The 20,750-nt window shown below is 40.0% G+C and overlaps 1 protein-coding gene across 1 annotated transcript in view; it reads right to left on the bottom strand.

The window, feature by feature from the left end:
* The window catches only part of MTA3 (metastasis associated 1 family member 3), a 591,413-nt gene extending 581,193 nt beyond the window's left edge, over positions 1–10,220 (bottom strand). The window contains exons 1-3 of the mRNA XM_085219339.1: positions 10,027–10,220; positions 8,192–8,259; positions 6,849–6,942 (exon numbers count right to left, since the gene is read on the bottom strand). Coding sequence (XP_085075465.1) covers positions 6,849–6,942; positions 8,192–8,259; positions 10,027–10,054 — 190 coding nt within the window. The 5' untranslated portion in view covers positions 10,055–10,220. The remainder of the gene's footprint in view (positions 1–6,848; positions 6,943–8,191; positions 8,260–10,026) is intronic.
* Positions 10,221–20,750: the final 10,530 nt, after the last annotated feature.

Genomic DNA, 20,750 nt, shown 5'->3' with positions numbered 1-20,750 from the left:
ATGAAAACACAAGATGAATTTCACAGATTTGTTAAACTTCTGAAATTAAACAGCTTTTAATACAAATATGTGGAAGTTGGTAATTTGCAGTTTTCTACTCTCCACAGCCAATCATAGAATCATAGAATCACAAGGCTGGAAACGATCGGCAAGATCATCTAGCCCAACTGTCCTCCCATTACCACTGCTACCACATCTCGAAGTTCCTCATCCCGACACCTCTTGAACATTGCCAGGGACAGCGACCCACCACCTCCCTGGGCAGGCCATTCCAGTGCCTGACCACTCTCTGAGAGAAAAAATTCTTCCTAATGTCTAACCTAAACCTCCTCTGGTACAACTTTTGGCCATTTCCTCAGGTCCTGTTTGTTGCCTGGAAGAAGAGGCCAAACCCCTCCCCATCACAGCCTCCCTTCAGGAAGTTGTAGAGTGCAATAAGGTCTCCTCTGAGCCTCCTCTTCTCCAGACTGAACAATCCCAGCTCTCTGTCGCTTCTCATAAAACTTGTGCTCCAGACCCTTCACCAGTTTCGTTGCCCTTCTCTGGACACATTCCAGGGCTTCAATGTCTTTTTTGTAGTGATTAGCCTAAAAAGATTCACAAAGTTAATCCAGATTTTGGTTTTACTTGTTTTTACATTCACAGAGATCAGTAGCAATGTCTTTAAACCTTTTAAGTTATGTATACTGAAAATAAGAGTTTGAAATTTAAAGTTAAAAGGAAAGAAAAAAAAAATAACTTCTAGGTATGACTGTCCAAAATCATAAATGTATTTTTAAGAGATGAACAATTAAAGCTAGCAGCTAGTTTGCTAGTTCAACCACACAAAGAACACACAGTGGACATGCAATAATTTTAACACGCAATGTCCTACATACTCAAATGCAGATCCTACATACTCAAGTGAAGAAGTATATATACATGCTTGCAAGTCTACTGTCAGAGCTATCATCTTTTGCAACTACAGACTTGGTTGGTAACCCATTCACTCCATTAAGAGAACACGAACATTCACAATCTAATAAAACATTCTGCACCAAAGGAACTGACTGATCAGCCACAGAAGTTAGTAATTCACACTATACTTAGAGCTGACAGTAAGCTGGCTAATGAGATAATATTCAGTATAGTTAACTACTAATTCCAAAATGTCATTCACAAAAAGACGACTGTCAGAAGCAAAGAGCTCCTCATTACTGTTTCTTTATTGTTTTTATCACTGAGGGGAAAAAAAAAAAAAAGTACACAGTTCCTGCACAAAAATGGAAGGAAAAAAAAAAAACACAGTATTTATGAGACAAACCAAAGCACCCTTGAAAAAGATAATTGGGAGCCTTGGGACAAGTTTTTCCTTGGTGACAAGGATGTGATTTTGGACAAGGCTTGCTTTATTTTAGCGAGTTCTGTACTTCCCCCCGAGTAAATTAGAACTGAAGTAATTCTCTCCGGTAAACAAAGGAAAACTTCACATTCCCTTGTCTCTAGAGATCAAAAAGGTCATGTCTTCCTCTACAATAACTTTCCCTCAAACTAATTTTTAGTGAAAGTGATAGTTATACAAAAATACCTTAGCATAAAAGCTACACTGCCACCGATTTAAGAATTTGTTATTGATATCGTTCTTAAATGGTCCTCCTAAGGTGTGTCTTACCACATCACAGACTTGAGGATACCCAGAAGCAACATTACATACTTAACTTTGCTACTGCTTATTTACAGTCAACTGAGGGAGACATGTAAACCAAGCATAACATGTAAAATTCCAGTCTCAAGCAAGAGATCCACTGGAGCTCATTCTCCCAGGTTTTCCTAGGCTACCACATTTGTTTTGCATCTGCTTGCCATTTCATCTTCCAAGCAAAGGCCCGAGTCTTCTGATGGCTTCCTCAGAACTCGCTATCTAAAAACTTGTTTTCTCTTCAAAGAAAAGAGGACAGAAATGCTAGGTCAAAAAAAATCATTTTCTCTTACTTCTTTGCTACCAGAGAAGGCGAAAGCGTCTAATCTGCAAACAAACAGTAGTTATACTTACAGAAGCCTTAAAACTATAAAGGCAGCATCTCACTGTACCAGTTACACAAGTCTGCACACCCACTCCTCAGGCATATCTAGCAGCCAACCCTCCTCCTCGAGAAATGTTCCGAGATTCTCTTATCCTTGATTCCCAACTTTGCCCTCCCAGTCTTTAACTCATTTTCCTCCTAACACTCAGAAAAAATGGTATACTTCATCATAAGGTAACACCAACAGATTTGTTTTCTTAACAGTGAGAGATAGGCCTTCTCACCTAGTGTAATTAAAAATAAAAGCTGTACCCTGACAGAAAACGTAATGTAGATTACTAAATCTCTTGGAAAAAGAACAGTTACACATTACTGCAAAAGTAACAAACCAACAGAACTCCTGAGTTCTGAATACCATTTCTCCCCCTACATCATAACCGTAAGTAAGATCCAAGTGGATTTGGGTGGATCCACAAAGGTGGATAAAAGGGATCATGTGCAATGCAAGAATTAAATGTTCATCTCTGGCATGCATTTGACAAAACATGCTTCTGATTAAACTTATGCTGGGGAAAAAAAATAAAAAATAAAAAAAAAGGTGTTCAAGGGAACTTGGAGGATCAAAAATAGCCAATTTTAAGTCTTCATATAAAACTTCAAAAGATATTTTATATTCTAATACATTAAATGATTTAAACTAAGTAACAAAAGTCTCACATTATAAAATTATTTTTCAGTGGGGATTTTGATTAGAGAAACATTTCATCCTTCTGATCAGCAGCACTTTAGTTTTATGTACAAAAAATACAATACTGGAAACAAACCAGAACAACAATAACAACAATCACAAGAAAAACCCATACAGCTTTCTGGCTGTTATCATCTGATTGCACAAAAATAATCCAGAAATACTGGATTATTGAAGCTTTGAATTACATTCTACCAAATACATGTCTCAGAAAAAAAGAACACCACAAAGTGTTTTAGGCACTTTACTTAGGAGTCCTTTACCGAAACTCCAGGGTTTCTACAGACATACAATTTTTCTTTTATGAACTGAATATAAGAATTGCTTTATTCCCATCTGAGTTCCAGTTACTCCTGATAAAAACACTGAAAAGCAAATCTTTAAGCTGTGTTTCTTGAATTGTTGAAGAGGATTAAAGAATTCTCATGTGTTCCACCTAAAACTAGTACTTAAGACCACTACTATGCAACTGCAACCATGTATTCAGAAACCTGATGACAAGAAAAATGTACAAGTGTAGCTACATTTGATTTACTTTTATCATTTTAGACCACGTAAGAAATTCTATCATGAGTACTATTTTACAGATAAATAAAAGCACAGAGAGAATATGTTATTTATCATCATGAGACATCAGTATCAAACCAAGAAGCGAGCAGAGATTTCAAACTTCCCACAGAACCCACCTGATCGCTAGCCTCACTGGTTCTTTGTTCCTAGAAATCTCTATGGCAGAAACAAAACCCTGAAGGAGAAATATCATGTTGTACAGCAATGAGACAAGAAACCTGACTGTTTAAGAGAGAATGCATCAAAAAAAGTCCTTTAAAAAGTGCAATTATAAGATGCACAGTCAGTAAGTGACCTCAACAAAGAGCATATGGACTTACAGAATGGAAAAAAAGGTAACAGTACCTAAATTTAAAAAAAAAAAAAGGAAATACAAAAGAAGGAAATACAGAAGTTAAGCCCTTCACTGTAACACAAAATTCATGCTCAGCATAGCCCAGCCTTTCCCTACAATGTTTATAATAACCCCACTTTATCTAAAGGATCAACTAAATTTCACAGATCAAACTACATTTGGCAATTTTTAACAACTTCCCACACTGGTAAGAAAACATTGCTATGCCACCCATTTATGTTTGCTTCTCCCATTTTAATGAGTTGTGTTTTTGTTCAATCTCTCCAAGTTAATTTCTTATGCACTTTGGTCATCTGTTGCAATAGCTCTTGCCTGCTCTTTCTCCCTATAAAGCCAGCCTTACCCTGTTGCATGAGGAAGGAAAGACTCCCTTCCCTATAACTCCATGGCAGCAGTTACCAGCTAAGAACTGCTGGGCACTGCACCTTGACAGAACTCAGCTTCCCTACTTAGAAGGCTGTTGAGGATCAAGAAGTACATCTTGTCAATATTTTGTGTAGGCTTTCAAGCTGGCCTTATCAGACCCTGTTTTACCAGTGTGTCAGCAGAAGACAAAGAGGAAAACGTACTATCTTCAAGGGCTCATAAAACATTGAACACCATCCCCTAGATTCAAGTTCCTGCAGTTTGCTAATGAAATTACTTACAGATCAAGAATGGCATACACAATGCTGGTAGAGAAATAAAAATGCTATCTTAAATTCCACCAGAAACACCAAGTTTGAAAAAAAAAAGATTTTAAGTATGCTGAATTCTCTACCCATGACCATTCCCCAAACCTAATTCACTCACTTTTCCCAAATATTGTTTAAAATAGGTTTGAAATTTTTTCAAGTTACTGAAAAAAAAAGACTACACTTCCTAAATATTTTCTTATGAAGGTATTTTAGCTTATTAGACAGAACCTGCATCTACATCACGAAATGCCACCTTTTAAACTGCAACGCTGCCCAAAAAAAGCCAGCCTCTCACCCAACTAAAAATCTCAAAATATACGTCAGTCAGGATAGGAAAAGTAACAATCAGTTGTAAAAGAAAATGTCATTAGAAAAGTTCAAGCAGATCATATAGTTGAGACTTCTCTGGACATGCACATTGGAGTAACCAGTGACTGGACATGAACTTCCATTTCATCAGAAATCCCTGTCTTTCAGCCTTCATTTTTAAACAAAGCCAGGTAGAAATGTTGAAGCACCAGCATGTTCAGTCATATAAACATTCTGTCCACAAATATCCAAATATTTTGTTTACGTACATCATATTTTTTAAACAGAATACTGATATTTCAGAAACAAAACATTTAAATTGATTTGACATTTAAATACATCTGCTGTGTGAGCTGCACGAAGATCCAGTCCAGCAATTTTACACTATGTGCCATTTTCTGTAATGAAATAAACATCTCATAAGACAATTTAGCTGTGCAGATTGGTCAGAAAGAAAGCATCGTGTACTGAGAAACATCTATGGAGAAAATTAAATGCTGAGAACAATGGTTATAAGAATTACTACCTGTAAAACATTGAGGCATTCTAAAGAGGCTTGTTGGATCAGATAGAAATCACATCTTTATTTTCTCACATGAAAACAGCGAGGGATTCTCAATATGGAAACCACAGTAGAACACTCCCTGGTGCTTCTACTGACTGCACAGCAGTGCTAGCTGCTACCGGAGAGAAAGAGGACCATCAGCAAGTCCTTTGTGCTGAAGTGCTGACAAAATGGCAATCTATACCTCACTGAGGAGTTACAAAATCTTTTTTCACTTTTTCAGACTGAATGATGCCAAGAGAACTACCATTTCTTTTACTTATTTTTTTTTTTTGATTACTTTAAAGCAGGAATTGAAGATTCTTGTTTCAAAAATCAAATTCAAAACTTATATTTTCAGTAAAATAACTTCCTTTCTCATCCTTCCCTTTCCCAGCACAGAAAAGAGAAAGAAGAGTGGGAAAGTTCAGTGAGACTCACCTTAAGTTCTACATTTCCATACATTTCACATAGAAGAACTGAAAAGACTGATGACACTGGAGGTGGACTATCATAAATAAGTCAACAATAATTCTAAAGTGTGTGCAACAGCACTTGAATCACTCTTCTAGATCATTATCAAAAGAACTCTTCCACTGAAATACCGTGCTACATTTAGAAAACGTCATTCTGAAAAGAAATAGAAATTATCTTTTTCTGTATGTGATTTCTCCTTGCTTTAAAACCAAGCTAGTACTTCATGCTACATGGTAAGTTGGAAGTAATTTAAATAAGACCAGTGAAAGAAGAAACTGAAAGCCAAAATCTAGCTGTTTCTCTTCACTGTGGGAACACACGAGTAACATTATCAGAATTTGATCTGAAGTCAGCTGTAAGGTATTTTCTTAAGAGTCCCATCACCCATCATTTACCTGCCCACAAAACACGGCATTAGATCACGTTTTTAAAGAGACGCACTGAGGTAAGTTACTGAATGGAGATTTACAACACATACAATAATTCTGAAACCTCATTCATAACTGAGCTGTTATTTAACAGTGTAGCACACCATTAGCTACAATGTTGCAGAGAAGTCTGGAGTTTCAGTTGTTGACCAAAAGGCAGCTCCCACATACAAGCTAAGTGTATGACAACAGTAAGAGTTTCTCCCTGTTACCATCACTTCACCACTTCTCTGAAAAAAACAGCAAGGTGATATTTTATTAATATCTGGTTCCAACAAGTGCACATCATAGCTATTTCACAATGTGCAGTGATTTTCACTCCCTTGGAATACACTTTAATCTTGGCAATAGACCTTTTAGAAGTGTTTATGCCTGACCCGAGTCAAATCAAATTGCCATCAATGCTCTAAAGCTTCAAATGACTTATACCCAATATGCACTTTTGACATAAAAAAAGGAAATGTAGTTAGCTATTCCAGATTTAGGGGAAGAAAAAAAAAAAAAAGCATTGAAATGGAGAGTTCCCCTCATTTTAAGAAGAGTTTAAATCTCCAAGAACCAACCACTAGAAACAGGGCCAATATCAGATAACAATAAGAATCTAACAGGATATTAATTAATGCTTAGTATAAATATACATTACTCTTACTAATTACATTACTACTTCAAAGAAATTTGAAGTGCAAAAAGCGAACAGGCTGTGATAGAAAGAGAAAATACTCATGCAGTCGACTTACTAGCATGCTTATCTGCAAGCATTATGAGGCTGTTGGAAATATCTCTTCTCCTGTAGAAGCACACCACTTTCGCTTCCACATTCCCATTAGCAGTCTACAAAAGATAAATTAAATCAGAGTACGTCCCTGCTCAGCTGAGTAACACAGACTGCACGTCCCCCACTTGCATGTTTTCCTTGTATTAAGCATTTCTTACATGAATAGCCAGACTGAAATAGAATTGCAGGAACTGCTTCCTGACATGGGCTAATCAATTTCGTATCAAATTACAGTATTGATTATAACTATTTACACATACAGTAACATACACTACTCAGCAACTAAGGGACCTACCACCAATATCATGCTAACATAAGAATACCTAAGAAGCAGTAGAACCTTGCGAAGATTTAAATATATATATATAAAATATAATCTAGTTATTTTATATAAAATCTAGTTTTAGACTGAAATGGGTATATCAACAAGTGTGTACTTCAACATTTTTTTCCAGTCATATTTTATATGACATGGTGTGTTTTAAAATTAACTTCAGCTTACAAGATAAAGTAGCCAAAAATATATATACACATCATCCCTGTTTACAGCATGATAAGCATTTTGCACAACCTTTTACATAAGAGTTTATTAGTAATTAATAATACTGCTTGATGGAATAGCAAAAAAATAAATAAATACACTGCTTTATGATTTTTAAAAGTCATAATAGTATAAGAACTAAGAAATATTCATGCTTTTCCCACACACTGAAAAAGCTCCATAGCCTATATAAAATTACACTCGGGACAAAGAGAGAGAATACAGTATCAATTTCAATTCACAATCCCCCATTCAAAGCTACAAAAAAAAAGCAATGTAAGAAACATGCACAGGAGCTATGTAGTATTACTGGATCACTGAAAAGTCTCACTGACACCTACGAGCTCTTTACATAGGTATCCAGAAGCAGACATGTTACATTATTGCCATCACTCCAGATGGATTCAGTGTCATCATCATGAAAAGAATTAAATTTAGTAACTTCCTCAATCATCCTCATGATTGGTTTGGATTTTTTTTTTTTTTTTTTTTTTTTTTTTTTTTTTACAGCAGGGAACTCCTGTTCACTGAGAATGATAAACTAGGCGTTTCCTTAGATAACAGGGTAGAATTCCAACTTATCACACAGCAGTATTTTAATAACTGAAATACAAACAAACGCATAACAAATCTCAAGGAAGTAAAAAAGGATTCAGAAAATTCTACCAACAGAAATCTTTCAGGGTGTTTAAATCACCCTTGGTTTTGAGAAAGTGCCCTGACAGTTGCTGAAAACTAAGCAGGAACCGTGGATGTTTGTGTACCTTGTTAAGCTCTTCAATTCGCCTAATGAGATACGGATTGCTGGAGGAATTTTCAAAATAAACATAATCTGCAATGAAAGAAAAAAAAAAGACATTATATTAATTCAAAAAATAACACAGCTAAAAATGTATTTTTTGTGCAAAAGGTTTTCTGAAGCTAGAGTGACCTCCAGGTGACCTGCAGAGGTCCTTCCCAACCTCAACCATTCTCTCATTAAGGGAGATTTAAGAAGAGAGGTCTTAGTGAGTTTCTAGATTATAGAAATAATACCCGTGTAACATATGTTACCTCACATTCATTATCACATGCTTCAGTAACACAGTTGTCCAGATGAGTAATGTGCATTTTGTGATACTTGGCTTTGTTATCATCTCTCCTCAGTAACATGTAAACTACATTCAACCATAACAGAGCCTCAAGTCGTGAGGTTCTTCTGTGCCAAAATCTCTTCCAGGATCATTAAAATAAAAGTATTCTCACGGAGTATATGGAAATTTGCTCACATCCTAAAAGCTACTCCCAAGGAACATGCAAACAAACAAACAAAAAACCTGACACATAAAACACTTCCTTCTATTGGTTTCTCAAAACTTGTGTCAAATGAAAAAGTAGCCATCAAACTATGATCACACTCTGCACTCCGTATCCGACTTTTGCACGATGTGTCTCACAAGTTTTACTTAAAAAGAAAAGGGAGTGAGAGGAACAGTAAGGACATATAAAGCCTTTTGTGATGCTTTGACGCAGAGCCTCAGATAGCTCAAATAGCACTGAAGATATCTCTCTCTGGCTGGTTATTGCCCACCCTTAAAGTTATAACAAATAAACTCAGTGATCTAAGAAACAAACCCAAGACATCAACAGCGCTGCTTGGGTAGGGATTACTGCGATGAGTAAAGGCTGATGGGATTACAGCCTCAACGCCCTGACGGAGGAGTGTGCAGAAGGGTGAGCTGTAGATATGTCAGCACACCTTGAAACCGACACAGAAAGAGACTGAGGAGATGAAGGGAGGGCACGGCTCCCTGCTAGCATCGCGCTTGGCAAGGAGCAGGAGCCAGGAATGAAAAGTAAACTTCTGCGCTGCACCTGAGCAGCGGCACCGGAACACAGCCACGTTCGTTCTACGGCGGGGGAGGAGGGAATGGAAAGTTATCAGAGTCCATTTCGACAGGCCGGGGATGGGAAATCCAACGTTTCTTTCGCTCCCAAGAGACTCCTCGCTCCCGCCGTATGCCAAGCGGCCATCTACCAGCGAACTAGCCAGGCCGGCAGATCCCTTCATCTACCCGTGCCGACGCGTAATTCATCTCCAGAAGATGCGGAGAGGCGCGCAGGAACTCGGAGGGCTCCGAGGCGCGGCCCGCAGCGCAGCGCCCACGGACGGCCCCGTGCCGCCTGCCCGCACCACGCCACCCGGGCCCGCCAGGCCGCAGCAGGGCTGGGCCCGGCCGTGCCAGAGGGCCGGGGGCGCAGCGCCCGCCAGGCCGCCCGATCCCGCACGGCCGCCGCGAGAGGCGCGAAGGGCGGCCATGCCATGCCCGGCAAGAAGCCGACGGCGCCGTTTCCCCTTTCCTTCCTCCCCTGCGGAGGGCGGCGCTGCCCTTGTGCCGCTCGGAGCGGGGCGGCCTCCCACCCTGCGCGCGGGGCTGCGGGGAAGAACCCGCGTCCTCCGCTTCCCCCCGGGCCGGGCTCGGGTGCGCCGCTCGAAGCCGCGGCGCCGCCGAAGGAAAGCGATGGGCACCGGGGAGCCCCTTCTCAGCCCGGCGGGTCGGGAGCGCAGCGGGGCGCGGAGCCGCGGTCGCCGTGCGGGTGCTGCCCCGCCGCCACCTACCTCCCACTCGGTACATGTTGGCCGCCATGTCTGCGCTCTGCGCCCTCCTCCCGCTGCCGGGCCGGGCTGGGCGAGGAGGGAGCGGCTCCCGCGGCCCCCCCGCCCCGCTCTCGCCCCCACCCTGCGCCGGCCCTCCCCGCCCGGGCACAGGACACGGCGCCGCGCCTCGAGGGGCCGCCGCTTCCGGAGCCGCCCGGCGGGGAAGGGGTTAAAAACCGCCCCTGCCGCCTCCCCCTCGGCGCGTGTCGGGCGTGGGGCTCGGCCGCGGCCCGCCGACCCCTCACGGGGAAGCCCCACCTGCGGCCGCACCCCCGAGGAGTCGGCGAAGCGCTGCCGAGCCCCCTTGCCGCATTGTGACTGTTTGTGCCCCGCTCGGGCCTTTGTTTCCCGCAGCCAAACGGCTTCATTCTCCCCGTGGACAGCTACTTTCGGCAGCTGGGGGAAAGTTTGGCACACGTGTGCGCGCAGCACCTGTTGATGGTCGATTGAGAGAGGGTTTGTTGCCCTACAAAGAGCGGGATGCGACCCAGGAGCATGCTTTGTGGCTTCTCAAGCTGTCTGCTGTGCTCGGTGAGGGGCAGCAGAAAGCATCCTCGACAGGACAAAGATAGATCCCGCAGCACCGCAGCGTAAGGAAGAGCTGAAGCAGCTGCTCACAAATCATCTGATGGGGGGGGGGGGGTGCCTGAGAAACATCGGTATTGATGTTGCAGGAAGGCACCTCCCCCTGTTAGTTACACAGTCTGCACCACCGCAAACCATCTATGTACTTTATGGCCAATTTTACAGTGGTCCCTTCGAGGAGAAGGGCTTTTTATCATTTCTCTTGCAGGGACGGTGGTGATTTATCACACATTTCACACCCCAGATTTTTCTGCATGCATCTTGAGCAGTACCAATCAAGATTTTCAGTTCATCCTGGGAGAAAAATGAGCTTCCCCAATGTTTCAAGTGATCTCTCCTCACTTTCTCCCTTTCTGTGAATCTGGGCCAATAAGATGAAGGCTTCTTTTACTGCACATTTAACTTTCTGAAATACTGCTTTAAATGAAACAGATTACAGAATTGCTGAATGATGTGCACCTGGCATACAAAACAGTCAGTCAGGTGGTCCTCTTTAATAAACAGCAACAAACTCAGGCATTGAAATGAAAGCTCTGGTATCACCCTCTATTTTGTCTCCTGGCAGGAACATCTGTGAGAGCTGACAGAAAGCCCTTGGGAGGCTGCAGCTCTATCTAGCTGGTTCCCCCCAGACACAACAGCAATACTGTGCCATGGACCCAAATAGAAGTGGCTAGAAGTTACGTGGGGGGTTATTTTCACTCTTGTGGTTTACTGCCTGGTTAGTGAAACAGAGGTTTCACATTGAAGGCAGGAGAATAGTAAAAGCAAACAGTTGGCTTGTTATAGTAGTTATCAATTAAACAAAATGCCTTCGAGCTCCTTCCTTTAGTTGAAGCCTGCACTGCACATGAGAGGAATTTCCCACGCTCTGAAGCTCACCATGTCCTCATCCAGCAAGGAGTGGATTTCAGTGGAAGTAGACTCTCCCTCCTGTGGTCTGAAGGCATAGGTTAGACATGAGGAAGACAGCTCCTGAATTTGCCATTCCAAAATCAGGAGTGAACAAACAGCCCAAGAATTCCCACAGTCCTGAGCTGCTCCTCCAGGACAACAAACGGCCTGAAAGCAGCAAGATAAAACCTTATTTACAGCTGCCTGACTAAGGCATGCGTAACAGCCCAAATAAATAAAGAATGCCATTTATATACCTTAGCACTGAATCCCTGGGCCTGATTGTTCACACTAAACCAACTCTTACAGTCACAGGCTTCACGACCCACTGTTGTGCAGTGTCCTGATTTTGCATAGCTCAGAGTTGCTGCTTCAAGCTTAGGAAAGAAAAGGCACTCCTTGCTGTGCTCCGGTGCTGAGCTGCAGCACTGCCAGTGTATCTTATTTCATTGAAACAAACATGAAAGCTTAGACACAGTTTATTTTCTGTGCTATCTCAGAATAGGAAAAAAATAAAGTTGTTTAAGCAACTTCACTTTTCTAAATTAAATGTAATGGAAAACTTGAATGCCATCTCATTTCAAGCACAACATTGCAGAGGAAAAAAATAAAACACACAAGATTTTTATCTCAACCTGGTAAATGAACTTCACTTAGCTGCAAACTATGCAGATTTTGAACAATTTACATTTACATTATTTTGGGTCCAGATAACTTCATTTTCAAGGTTCCAATCCAGTATCTTCTCCATAAATCTAAAACAAACAAGCTAGAACAAAAAGAAAAAAAGCAAGAAAAACACAAAAACCAACTTATATGAAACTTGCAGAATACACCAGTGATGAAGGCAAATCTTCCTACTAAATTAAACTGACACTTCAGAGGTCTAAAATAAAATACGTTGACTGAAGCATTGGTAAGACTGAAGTATTTTTTGACCTTACCTATAGGAACATCATACTGAAATCAACAAAAACAGTAAACAGCTGTTTTTACCTTAATGAAAGGTGCTTAGCTCCTTGTAGAGCTTTAATGGAGACATATTCTCATGTTGATACAACAGAAGGGAAAAGGCCTTCAGGGTTTCTAATCTTTGAGCCATATTTACAGTCCTAACTCAAAGTCCTTCAGATGCTGAGTTTTGGCGACAGAAAAAACATTAAGCAGTTTTGTTCATTTGTGCCAAGGTAATATGGCTGCCTTGTTGGTACATCTTTGCTGCAATGGGTAAGCAGGCAGTATGTGTGTACCCATACAAAGAGTTAAAGAACTTTACATTATTATCATTCCTTATCAGCCTAAGCTCCTACTCACACCGGCAGTAATTCATTGCCACAGAGGACTCGGGTAGTTCACAGACTTGTCCATGAATCAAACATTATATGTAGCATATACAAAGTCACTTTCATCTAGCACAGAAAAATATGCCAGTTAGTACAGTTTCAGGTCTGGCAGACTGGATTATGTACATGCCTGCAAAATCTTATAAATGATTTTCTAGCAAAAGCATAATTCCTATTGCTATTGCTTATTTAGTCACTGAAGAAATACATTTTTCCATGTTAATATTCTTGAATGCATTCATAAAAGCTTTAGATAACTTCCATTGTACAGAAGGTTTGGGGAAAATTTTTAAACTTACAAGAACATAGAATTCACTGTTTATTATCAAAAACAAAAATTGTGGTTGCCTTTACTGAAGCATAAACTAGGTGCAATCTGTTCCAGATGCTTCCATCTCAGCTTCTTTATAAATCAGTGAATAATAATAATAAAAAAAACCTACCTCAAACCCTCTCACAAAATATAATCTTCTCTTGACATCAGAAATAATGTGTTTTTTTTTTAATTTGTTTGTTTTTGTTTTTTTTTTTATCAGCTCTATGAATCAGATCTCTCTGGAGACAGATAGCTAAATATAATGTCACTATTTTCATTAAATATGATTTAAACTATAGCATAAAGTTAATTGCTGAATTATCAGTAGACTGCAGATTTAGAAGCTCAGTCCAAATCTGAAAGTCCTAAGAATGCCACTAAATCAATGTGTAGAGAAAAGTGGTGCTTATGCTGGCAACAAGATATTATTTGAGTGGGTATTGAAAAGAGATATTGGTAATAGTTTTCCACTAAGCATCATAGAGTTACGTAGATAGATGATATAGGCTGCCATATGGCACTGCTTTGAAGTAATGCATAATCTTATTTCCCATAAATCACACAATTAAATTAAGGAGATTTTGTGCAAAAAAAAAAAAAAAAAAAGAAAGAAAGAAAAAAAAGTCAGATCTTGTATCAGTCTTCATATTCTGACTGCATTTGCTATAACAAAAACATTCTATCACAAATGAAAATGCAACTATTGGTTTGAGGGAGGAATGTTAAAGTGTGGTTTGTCCTGAATCTCTAAGAAACTACTATTAATGACTGATGTGCGGAATCAAACTCTGTAACCCGAGTAAGATTACAAAGCAGGTATAGTTTATTCAAGTGCTGCACAGGCACCGGGTGCAAGGGGGATAGATCTGCCTAGCTTGCACACCGTCTGGAAAAACTGTGTTACAGATATAGGAGAAACTAATACATAATCATTAGTTTTCCGGGAATTCGGATGCATATTCATTACAGCCCCCACCCCCCCAAGAGTTCGTTAGCATACAGACCCTCCCCTCTTGCACATGCGTAGTGGGTCATGGGATGAAGATTTGTTGTCTTCCTCGCGAAGGCTTCTGACCTTTCTCGCTGTAAACTCCTGGCCTTTCGGGGGGCGTCCTCCCCAACCGGTTTCTTCTTGCCCTGTGGATATCTAATCACCTCCCTGCCAAGTGTCCTCGGGCTGTTCTCAAGCCCTTATCTTTATGGCCTTCATCCCCCTCACTATCCCAGGCACAGTGTCTGCCATCCCTTATTTTCTAACAAGCTCTACATTCTTGCTATAAACTATCTCTAACTATTCCCCTTCACCCCCCTTATTCTCAGTCACTGTGAAGAGTTTTGCCTTTTTACTTTCACTTATGGGGTCCGTCTCACCTTTCAATTCCCCCCTTTTCTTTAATCTAGCAGGATTTCCACCTGCTAGATTATTCCTTCTTAGTGTGTGCAATAAACTTTCTACCTTTTGCCTTAACTCATGTCTCTTCCATACTTCGCATTCCCTTCTAGTATTCCGGCATAGGCACATAGAACACCTCATTACACACAGGTAAGGCCCACCAATAGTACCAGTACGATGCATGCCAAGAAAAGCTGCCTTAACCATCCTAGATTCAGTAATCAACTAGTAAGTGAGCCCCTTACATCTGTTCTGCAGTCGTGTTATTGATACTTGTCCTATGCAGGACTTTTGTTTGCTCCCAGATTTTCCTTAAGTCTGTTCTCAGATCCTTATTTATGTAAGCACAGCAACTCTGATTTATTATTGTGCATACTCCTTCTTTAGCTGTTAATAGATCTAATGCCATCCTGTTTTGAAGTACTACTTTGGAGAAAGAGGATACCTCCTTTTGGATTGCTCGTAATGCATTTGTTGTGGCATTTTCTACTATTTCTAGAGTTGCGGAGATATTCACTATAGCCTTTTCCCACTGGGCTACTCCTAATACCGGGATAAGGGCTCTCACAAAGCTATGGTATCCTGTATTATGCCTTACCAATGGGTTATTTACCCTTTTAACCCTCCTTGGATTTTGATACTGGCTCCAAATAGTTCTCACTATGCCTGGTGGGAGTTTGAGTTCTCCTATCTCTGCCCAGCCACCAGAAACCTTTACCTAGTCGACACCTGCTCATTATATTACTTCCATTACGATATTCATGCCCACTAATGAGAGTGCTATTACTTTCCTTAGTAGCAGCCATTCATAAGTATAGAAATGTAAGGTTGATTCAAATAGAAGGGAGAAGATCACACATTTGTCAATAACAAATAAATTAATGTAACACAAAACACAGTACTATTGCAACCAAAATATAAAATGTAACAGCACACAACATCAACTTGCCACAGACACCACCCCATGTACACTGAAATAAAGCAAATTAGTAACCAACTCATCTTTTCCTTATGAGTTTAACTTTTGATGGTGGACTTTCCTTGACAGACCAAGTAGTTCCTCAGCATCTTGGAATAACCTCCTATATCATAACCATGTACCACTAAAGACTATATGTTCAAGAAATGCATTTATTTCACTCCACAGGCATAACTCTCACAGGTTTTGCCAGTAAACTCAGGAATAAAGTAAAGACCTTGTTTAGTAATCAGATAAAAGAATAAAGAAAAAGAGAAAAAGAGAAAAAGAGAAAAAAGAAAAAAAAGTAAAAAGAAAAAAGAAAAAAGAAAAAAGAAAAAAAAAGAAAAAAAGAAAAAAAAAAAGAAAAGGGAAATTTGCCCACCTGGAGATTTAGTTGGTAGCTGCCACTGTATTTTGCAGCTCACATCCTAACAGAAAAAAAGCCTACAGCTCTAGGATTCAGTCTGGTAACCTATTTTGTTCGCTAGCTTTGCAGAAGACTCGAGTGCACATCTGGCTTTTCTTAGAGTCTGTGAGTTTCGTGGCTGACTTTATTAGGACTAAGATAAGAGCTATTGTACACCTGCATTAGTTTTGATGTAAGTGAAGCTGAGAATCAGAGTAGTTGGAAGCACACTGCTGTGTTGCTTTCACATGCAGACCTAAATGAAGCCTTTTTAGTCTTAAATATAATTATACCGGATAGAGATTAAACACACTGCACTGGTTTTACTCTTTGTTTCTCCCCTTTCCTCAATCGATCTATTTTTCATGCTAAACACCCGCTAAAATGCTGTCAGAGGTGCTTAATGACACAGATTTAAGTAGAGTATGGTACATTCGTTTAAGCAGAATTAATTTAAGTCAAGGGCCCAGCATCTGTTTGCCTCAGTTTTTCTGGGGACTGAGTGATTACAGGCAAGTACCACCCATGTACAACTTATTGATCAAAGGTACAGTTAATCTCGCCGTGCTTCATCATGCCTCTAACCACTGTTGTGTGTTTCCATTATGGAAGGGCTTGACCTAAAATTCTCAGTACTGATCCTATTTCAACTTGAAAATCAGAATAATTGCTTTATGCAGGTCAGCATCATGACCCAACAATTGCTCGCTGCTCTGTTGGTATAAGAAACATCAGTTCTGAAATGGCTGGGTGAATTTCAGGGACATTTTATCTCTGGTGCAATACACACACACCTCCTTCCTCTTCAATCACTGGAACAGTGCCTGCTCACACAGTGAATTTACCTTTGTTATCAAGTGATGTTTATTTCTAAAAATAAATAGTGCCACAGAGGAGGTCAGTTGCCCACCTGGTTCACAGGCTGCTGACTTGATGACTCGCATCCCCACTCCGTGTGTGCTAAGGAGCAGCAGCACTCCCCAAGACTGTGGCAGCACTGTTATTTCTGAAAGAATCAGTGGTTGCTTTTAAGCTGACAATAATCATATACCTGGCTGAAGTCAGCAAAGTGAACGCAGCATTTTCTCAGGAAAACACAAAACATACCAGCAGGCAGCAAGAGAGCTGGAGACAGCCCAGGTCAACACACCAGGCATGCGGTGATGACACGAAAAATATTGAAGGATGAGAGGCTACAAGAGGCTCCCGAGGTGCAAAGCTGCCGTGCTGTTTTGTTTATTTGCTTTAAATCAGCTCTGTGTTATGCCTGGCAAGAATAAATAAACGGTTTGAAAACACTGTGCCCCATAACACACAACGACAGAATGAGAAAATGGTTACACCGAGAACAGGCCTGCTATTTCTTTGTTGCTTGCCAGGGAGCAAGAGATCTTACATATTTCATAAACAGGAATATAACCAGGAGTGTAACTTTGGATGTTACACCAACTTGTATGTCCTGCAAGTTCTGTAATTAATATTATCTGGTCATGCTGAGCAGGCACAAACTAGCCAGATTTGTTTCAAATAGGCACAAACTGAATAACTGAACAAGTGACCACCCTCTAAAGCATCCACATCTAGTGTAAATCTCCTGATTATAGCAGTTGAGTCTCTTTTTCTTTGTATGGAAGACAGATACCAGTTCTACTGTCTGATACTCCATGCCCATGCTCAGTCCATCAAGTTTTACTCTTCTCCCTGGCAGAGTGAAGATGTTTAGCTCTGTGATCTTCAGTGCCATTTAGCAGATGAGCCTACAAATACATGTTAACCTTCACAACTAGAACTTCTTGCACCTTTAGTCTTGGTTACTGCCAGGGATGGAAATCCATAAAGTCTAGATAACCTAGATTAACAGTCTGTGAATACCTGAGTTTTAATATTCTACAGTATGGCCTAGAATACCAAGCAATATTTTCTGCGCTTACAAAAAAATAACTCATATCATTTATATTTCAATATAAACAACAAGCAAGATACATCAGCTCTACTGGGATGGAAAAGTACAGCATATAGCTGAGATAACTGAGCCCAAACTGAATGCTTCCACTCCTCTGCCTTCCTCAAAGCTACCCAACCAACTACTCTGAAACAGGAAACTGGCAATGAGGAGAACTGCTTAGAGGGAATCTCAAATTCTTGCTTTCAAGAAGAATATGGCCAAAGAAGTGCCTTTTGCAAAATGCTCTTTGAAATAACCTAGATTCCCTAATCCAACAGCTCTGCAATAGAAAATATTTCACAGTCTGTCCTGCAAGTGCTGCTTTGGGAAAGGACTCAGAAGTTACAAACAAACAAACAAAAAAAGAAGATTGAAGAAAGGAGTCTTGAGCTCATATGCATTACAGTGTGTTTGGTTTCTTATTCTTGCAAATACAAGAATAAGCTGTACTGGAATAACTACCTTTTATACTGACACATCTGTGTTCCATTGAGGAGTCTGTAAAAGTTTTCAAACTAATGCATATCAAAGGCAATGATAAAAAATAAGATCAAATACAAAACACACACTGCACAAATCAAACCAAATAAAAAAACTAGGCAATAAGTTTTTGGGACTATTTTCACTGAAATTAGTTCCTGAATTTCACTTGAGTAATGACCAGCAGTGAGGTCAAAGTACAATTATCTACGTATGCAAAATGCCCAATGACATCAGAGAGAAGATTATGGTTATTACAGTTTATAGTGCTGAAGCACATATATTCTGTGAGAGAAGAGGCCAACTCACAGACGTTGCCTAGATCTGCTTTCAGAAGTTCTGGTCATACTCCCAAGAGAAGACTTAAAGCTTTGAGGACCACCTGGGTCTGTAGCCAAGCAGTGGTCAACACCCAAATGCATCCCTGTAGATCTCAGTTTAAACAGCTGTTGAATGCCAACTGCTTTCATTAATGTCAACTGGAGATGCAGAATATAAAGCATAGGCCTTAAACTCTGCATTGCTGGAGAGGTTTTGGTAATAACTATTCATAACATCAGCTCCCTACAACCTTCTCCATGAAAAGAGTTCAAAATACTGGAACATGAGAGGGAGGGGACAATTGCAATATTAATTTCCTAGTTATAAGAGAGTCAAGCCTTCCAGAATCTTACATCTTTAATGAATATTTTAAGAAGATTACATGTCCTGATGTGGTTCTTTTCTGTCAGTTTCCCTACATTTTCTGATGAGGAAGGTTATTTATGATTGTTCAATGAATATTTTACTCAGAACACAAGTCATGTGTTCAGCTATCAACCTTTTCTGTTTAGAAAATAAAATAACAAATAACTGAATATAGCCTCATGATCTGTTGTGACGGGAGAAGCAGGGGAAGGTGCTTGTGCAGTGTTGCCTCCTATAGGATGGCGTGCAAATACCAAGGAGCTCACACTACTAAATCTGAGGTTTTACCATGACTTCAACAAGCTTAATAAAATCCATAGAGCATAGAATATGTTAAGTTTATGTCGGCTCTTTTCTTAAAACTTGAAGAGGAAATTGTCATTTAAAGGTGACCAGCCATTTTTTAAAGGGCTGTTATGTATTCAGTTTTCCTCATGCACCCAAATGTAAAAAGAAGCAAGTGAAAGTATCAATTTAAAGAAGAGGGTCTTAAGCTATGTATTTACTTTTAAATGGGAGAAACTGCTGTTGAACAGCTTCCTTATTCACCTACAGATTTCTGTCTGTTGAGGACTGAAAGCAGTATTTGCTGCTTTATCAGTTCTTAACAAATTCAAGTCTATTTCTGAAGGCAGTGCACAGTTCAAGCACTTTGTTGTTCAGCAGTGAGCCGTTCCCTAAAAGCCCTGGGAAAACCTCATCACACTTCCAGAACTATTTCCCCACCACAGAGGACAGAAGAAACTCGACTTTTTCACGATCTTTCTGGAATTGAGTATTAAATTGAAATTCACCTTCTGTCTGCTGTTCTAAACACCAAAGGGTAGTGTTGCTATTTCAGACACATCAGTCTTGCAATCCCCTCTAAGCGCAAAATTTCTAAGCCCAAAGAACCCATCATGTCACTGTTCATGACTTTAAATTTTTCTCCATTGCTGTTTCCATTACCAGCCTCTATTCCAAGGTTTATAACTTGGCAGCAATAGTTTGCGCTGGGCTGAAATTTGTCCTGTGAAGTTTAAGGAACCCAGGAACTATTTTTTATCTTTTATTTTTTTAACTACAGAATTATTTCTTTAGTTGTAGGAAACAGAGAAGATTGCTTTTCTGTCAACAAAATACACAAAGAGTCTAATGCCTGCAAACAACTGCACCAAGGAATTTGTCTACGGGAAATAACTGTTTTGTTACTCAAAATAGCTGTCTCTTGTGTTAGTTGACCTAAAGGGCCACATCTTTTTACAGTGCAGACTCTTTTCCATGGAATTTGTTACTGCAAGCTAAAAAAATTACTTTAATACATTGAATATTGGAGTACTAGACAGACTATCATTGTTAGTGATGAAAATGTATAATATTATTTGCCTACGGAGACTTAGAAATACTGGGTCATAACTAACTCTCAGTCATACCACTGTAAATTCAGTCTAAGAGATGGTTAAAAAAATAGAGAATAAAAATCAACAGCACAAGCAGACAATCTGATTATATCTTTGGCAGTGCTGAGTATTTTTTCACATTCTGTTAAGTCATTGAAATATTGAATTCAAGAGACAAGGAGACTGTAAGGAATATTTAACAATTAATCTGTGGAAATAATGAGACAGAGCACATCGCTTGGTCCTGCTGGGACCCAGCCATGGCAACTGTATGCATCTTTGGATGGAGGGAGCTC

Source organism: Meleagris gallopavo, chromosome 2 (genome assembly GCF_905368555.1).
Source record: "Meleagris gallopavo chromosome 2, MGAL_WU_HG_1.1, whole genome shotgun sequence".
NCBI lineage: Eukaryota > Metazoa > Chordata > Aves > Galliformes > Phasianidae > Meleagris > Meleagris gallopavo.
Note: the sequence above shows the minus strand (reverse complement) of the source record. Positions and strands in the feature narration are given on the sequence as shown.